Source organism: Sinocyclocheilus grahami, unplaced genomic scaffold, assembly GCF_001515645.1.
Source record: "Sinocyclocheilus grahami isolate Dianchi unplaced genomic scaffold, SAMN03320097.WGS_v1.1 scaffold432.1, whole genome shotgun sequence".
Taxonomy (NCBI): Eukaryota; Metazoa; Chordata; class Actinopteri; order Cypriniformes; family Cyprinidae; genus Sinocyclocheilus; species Sinocyclocheilus grahami.
The window spans coordinates 629,945-635,832 of NW_015505611.1; the positions used below are offsets into that span (position 1 = coordinate 629,945).

At 36.5% G+C, this 5,888-nt stretch overlaps 1 protein-coding gene across 1 annotated transcript in view; it reads right to left on the reverse strand.

The window, feature by feature from the left end:
• LOC107551775 (enhancer of filamentation 1) overlaps positions 1–5,524 on the reverse strand; it is a 31,127-nt gene extending 25,603 nt beyond the window's left edge. Inside the window, exon 1 of the mRNA XM_016233499.1 lies at positions 5,327–5,524. Within this exon, the coding sequence (XP_016088985.1) occupies positions 5,327–5,338 (12 nt within the window). The 5' untranslated portion in view covers positions 5,339–5,524. The remainder of the gene's footprint in view (positions 1–5,326) is intronic.
• Positions 5,525–5,888: the final 364 nt, after the last annotated feature.

Below are 5,888 nucleotides of genomic sequence, written 5' to 3' on the forward strand. Positions count from 1 at the left end.
ATATATATATATATATATATATATATATATATATATATATACTGTATATAAAGGCCAAAAATATATATATTTTCTTATTTTCCAGCTATTTTTAAATACAAATAAATAAATAATAAAAAATAAAATAAATAAAAATACATGAATATATTTTAGCAAATAAAAAAGTAACTAAACTAAACACTGAAAATTAACAATGAATGACAAATCCGTTCAAAATTTTCCAGAAGAATGAGGTCAGTCTTTAAATAGTGATGATGACTATAAGTAAAGAGAAGTCACAAAGTTCAAGGGAAACAGTCCCACATTATCACGTCAACCTTATTTGCTTGCCTTGTTTGCAGCTGTCAAAGTTCCTCTTATCTGACAGTTTGCCATCCCACCTTTTGACTGTAGATAATCGGTCTAAATCACCACAAAAGGCAAACTATCCTCCTTCGTATTTCAAATGGATCAGTCTAATCTAGTTTACCTTTCATTGGAGGCAAACAAACTCTTGGCTTTCTTAGTTTGTCTGCAGTTTTGGAAGAATGATGATTTGTGTTCATGCACTGATGCATGAATATAACCGCAAAATCCAGGCTTGAAGAATAAACTTTTGAATCTCACATATGGGTCCAGCACTAATCTGAATATTGGGGGATGTGTGTTCTTTAACATCTATGCGGATTATGGTTCTGAAAGGCTCACAATTTCTTATTTGATGCATCTTTGCAACCCCCCATGTCCGTATATGTAGGAGAATTCTCAGCTCCTTCAGAATCGTCTCTTTTCTTTGTCAGTGCCTTTCAAACAGGGCAGAGCTGTGCTTTGGAGCGCTGGTTGAGACCTGCTCTCTGAATAGCCCTTGTTCTTACCCTGGGGAATGTGGAATGCCTGCTGAGAAGTGTTCTTTATGCACAATACCACCCCGATGTGGCCTACACACACACACACACACACAGACCAAACACATGAATATATAGACACACACACATTCACTCACACAGACGTCTTCATACTTTAATGTTCTCCAACAGATGTAAACGAGAAGTGATTTTAAATTGAAAGACCTTTCAGTGAGTTCCTTTACATTTAATAACTTCCCACACACCTAAAGATAAACGTTATTGCTCTTCATTGAGTTTGAGTTCTCAGCTACATTATCAATCTTGTCTCATCGTTGGCTAAAATTCTAGAGAAATAATGCAAACGAGATTTTTGTTGATAGTAAGAGTAAAGAGCTATAAAATGTATATGGATTGCATGGTTTAGATAATTAGGTTATCTATATAATTATGTCTTCTGTATAATTAGGACAAATCTGATGAGAAATGTTTAATATCAAGAACTCTCACTTTTGATTGACTATTTGGGCAAATGTTTCCGAAACACTAGATGTGATACATATGAAAGCTTATTTCCGCCTTTGGAATAAGGCGGAAATAAGAAAACTCACTCACAATTTATATCTCACAATTCTGATTGTTTTCTAGCAATTTTGAAGAAAAAAAATTGTGAGATATAAACATATTGCAAGAAACAATTGTTCTGAAAACATGTCAGAATTCTGAGATATAAACAAGTATATATTGCAAGGTATAACTTCTAATATAAACAGAATCTGAAAAAAAAATCTGAATGATGTCATTTTAACTTAAAATTGTAAGTTTAGAACTAGCAATTGTGAGATATAAACAATTCTGAGAAGAAAATTCCGATATAAACTCATAAAAACTCAAAATATTCTCAGATATAAGCTTTCAATTGTGAGAGAAAAATGAAAAAAATTATGATAATCATAAAAAGTTACAATTACCTTAAAAAAAATTTTTAATTCCATATTGGAAATTAAGTTACAGTGTATGATTGCTAGGGTCATTTGAAATTCTGAGAATCAGGAGACTTAAGCAATATTTTTCTTGTGGTCTCCGTTTAATCTAGGAATGAGAGAGATCTTCTTTGATTTTGCTGTCCAATAGGAATCATTGATGGTAACTACAATCTTCTCTTTCTAACACACAACAATAAACCTCAAAATCATCGTTTACTCTTTCTCTACCTTGTATTTCCCATTTCTTTTCATTTCAGTGGGGCAACCCCCTATTTTTTCCCCTCAGACACATTGAGAACAATGTACATTTCCAAACAAAACCCTCGACTTGGATTACAGCCTAGAGAGAAAAGAGAAAAAAAACTAAATCCCAGAGCGTTTACTTCACCTAATCAGTTCTTTGTGCCTGTCAGGCCATTTGTGCCACAGTTACATAAGAGTGAAAAGAAAGCAGTGTACAGACGTTTGAGTGTGGCTGGGTGTTTAGAAGGAGGGGTCGGCTCTCATTTCGATGTGCTCCTGAAGGAAAATCTATGGCGTAACAGTCTCAAACTGTTCCCAGATCCCTGTGTCTGTTAAAAACAGGCTACATGAGCTCTGAAATCTAATAAGAGGCCATACAGGTCTGCTTGTTTGAGGCTCATTTGTGTCTTATGTATCTTCTCACACCCGCGCACCTGCTGGAAAACATAACTGACATCGACAGGCCTGGGTTCTGACTGACCTTTGATGCGTGACGTCAAGATGTTGACTACGTGACTGAAAGATGAGGTCTGTTTAGTGTCTTCATTGCTCCAAAGGTGGAAAACTGGCTCTGGTGAGAACTTAATGTTTAACTAACAACAGTACTTCACCTCATGGACTGTGTGAGGGACTTCTTTGATACACCAAAAGAACCAGTTGAGAAACCTTTGGTTTTTAAGAGCGCTTATGGAAGTAAACAGGTTAAACTGAGGAAGTATGGCCTTAGTTATTCCGTCAGCTGTCTGTCCACTCCGTTGGGTTTGACAGATTAGTTATCAGACCGTGAACCGAAAACAGCCTGTGTGTCACTCAGGGTGATGTACATCAGTTGTTCTGCGTCAGAAACAACAACAGCGTGACCAGTTCGCCCCTGCGGCCCTGACCCTCTAATACCCTGCGGTAAAGGTCCTCCACTAAGTAAACCAGTCTCTGAGGCAAAGATGCTTTAAAAGTTTCAGAAATGGCAGCAAAACAAAGGATCTCTCTGTGGCAACTGGAGATAAAAGGAAATTGAATCTGTTTTGATGTAACTTCCTCTGAAGTTACGGGGTGAAACTCACAAAAACTGCCAAGAAAAATATAGGTCATATTTCACTCCAAAATCAAAGGGTATAAATGCATAATGTTCTTCTAAAATGACTTTATATTAGCATGCATTTTTAAGAAATATGTATTATTTATTAATTAATGTATTTATGTGCTTATTTGTTATTTATATAAATAAAATATAAAAATATTGTAATATATATTATAATAATTAATAAAAAAACATGTTTTATATAGATAAGTCAATAAGAATATTTTCTTTAAAAATAAATATTATTAGGCATTTATAATGTTACAATTATAACCGTTATAATGTTGTTTCAACCCATCTTTGGGTCAAATATGGACTAACCCAACTTTTGGGTTAAACATTTATTGTAAAAAATTTACCTAACAGCTGGGTTATTTGAAACAACCCAGCATTATTTAGAATGTACAAAATATTTTTTTGTCAAATAAATTGTTTTCAATAAAGAATCTGCAAAAACTGTATTCCACAAAATTAAGCAGCATAACTGTATTTAACACTGACAATAATAAGTGTTTCTTGAGCACCAAATCAGCATTGAATGATTCCTAAAGCATCATGTGACACTGAAGACTAATGGCTTCTGAAGTTTTTTTAATGATTTTTTTCTTGCAAATAAATTCAGCTTTATTTAGCATATTTGAGAGAGATCGCAATAGAGGCTCATTGCCATACTGTAGAGGAATCCAAACAGTCTGATATGCGCTAACAGTCCGTGTCTTGCCAAGTACTCCACATTCCCCAGATAGTGTGAAGCAGACAAAAGCATTCCATTCAGGAAGAGCCGCTCGATCCTCCTACCAAAGTAGGAAGCAAATCTTCCCAAAGGGCTGAAAGCCTCAAAGACTATGCAAATGGGGAGGGAATCACACACAAGGGCCAAGTTTCTCCTGAATGAAAAGCTGCCCTCACGCTATGTGCACTTGGATTGGAAGTACAGATTTGGCCAAAGTTTAGGCATACTTTTGAGTGCCCCAAAATCAGCTGGGAAAACCTTTGAAATGTTGACAGCTAAAATCACTGTCTGTTTTACAAAAAAGGTCATTTTGCTTAAAAAGTAAATTTTTTATATCATGAAAGTGAATGGGGTCTGAGGCTGTCAAGCTATAAAACTATTAAATAAGCACCATAAAAGTATCATTAAAGTGATAAGACTCATGCACTATATTCCAAATGTTCTAAAGCCATATTTTCAGCCTGTATGTCACACAAAAAACAATCAAATCAAGCTTTCGTAACAAAAACTTAATTTCTAGGTGAATGATTCTTTTAATACTGGATGTTAATAACAATCAAATACGAACAAGTATATATGATATAGAGTTCATTAATGAGTATATTCATCATTTTTGAATGACGTCTATAAAACCACTCTCAGAAAACAGTCCCAGTGTAAAGGGCAATCTATGCACAAATCAAACACGGACATGCACATAAAATCCTGGAGTGGTTTTATTTTCTGTCTCCACCAGGAACACTCAGTATAACAGCAACCCTGTTACTCTGAACAAAATGCATGCTGTTTGCTTTAAAACAACACATTACACAATCGCAGTGAGGCTCAAATTGGAAAAGGGGCTGGAGCCTGGGCTAATGAATGGCCCCATATATCCTCAAGTGGCTCAGAGTAACTTGAGTTGAAAATGCAGAGTGTAAATCACATCATTTATTACAAGTCTCGCTACAATAGAGCTCAAAGAGTGCTTTTGTGTCATGGTTGTAATAAATGATGTGATTTGCACTTTGCTTTCGGATCATACCAGCCATGCAATAAATGAATGGTTGGTTACCCACACAAATTACAGCTGTTCAGAGCTGGAGCCAGCCGGTTGTCAAGTTAAGGACTATTTAACTAGTGAAATAGCATTGGTTCTAAATGGGAAGGATGCTTAAGCACATCCTCCATTGAATTTACACAATTTGCCCCTGTATAATAAACATTCACACAATAATGGCACATATAAATAAAGGTAGTATAATGCACAATGTACAATTTATACCTCTTTGCATATTGTCTGTCTATCTATCTATCTATATATATATCACAGTTGAAGAGCAGTTGCGCTTTCATTTGAAAAAGTCATAGAAATCCCTTCTAAGTTTGATAAACATGTCAATTCTACACGGTTTACTCTAGTAAACAGATGAGTTCCGATGTAGTTTACGGAAACAGCGCGCATGAATGGAGAGTCACTTACTTTGTACTTCATTCTTACGCGTCCTCCGCTCTTCAGGAACTCCAGTAAGAAACAAAATCCGTGTTCAGGGTCAGAAGAGACTCTTCTTTTAGCGTTCAAACGAGACTAGACGCGCACTTTGCCCATTTTCACTGTGTATCGCAGGAACGGAGTGATAACGGTAAATGTGCTGCGGGCTCGAGGGTCTGTAGTTCATCTGAGCGCGAGCGAGAGGAGCGCGCACTACTCTGCCAACCTGCGCGAGCTCATTTGCATAACGCACACTCATTGGTCAGCGGTTGAGAGGAGGCTCCGCTCGTGGATCGTGATGTCACCGCAGTCAGCGGACTAGACGCTGCGGAATTCAAAGAGTGAAAACTTTCTATAAGCCATAAAAGGCGGTGTCGACATTTCCTAGGAAGTAACGCAGCGCAGTTAATCACATATTATAGTATGAGCTCACTGTTCTAGATATTAAGGAAAGGGTATATTGAATGATGACTAGACAATCACAAACGACCCCCCCCCCCTCCCCCAGTCGTTTGTGATTGCTGGATGAAGATTGTTAAAAATAGATTACAAG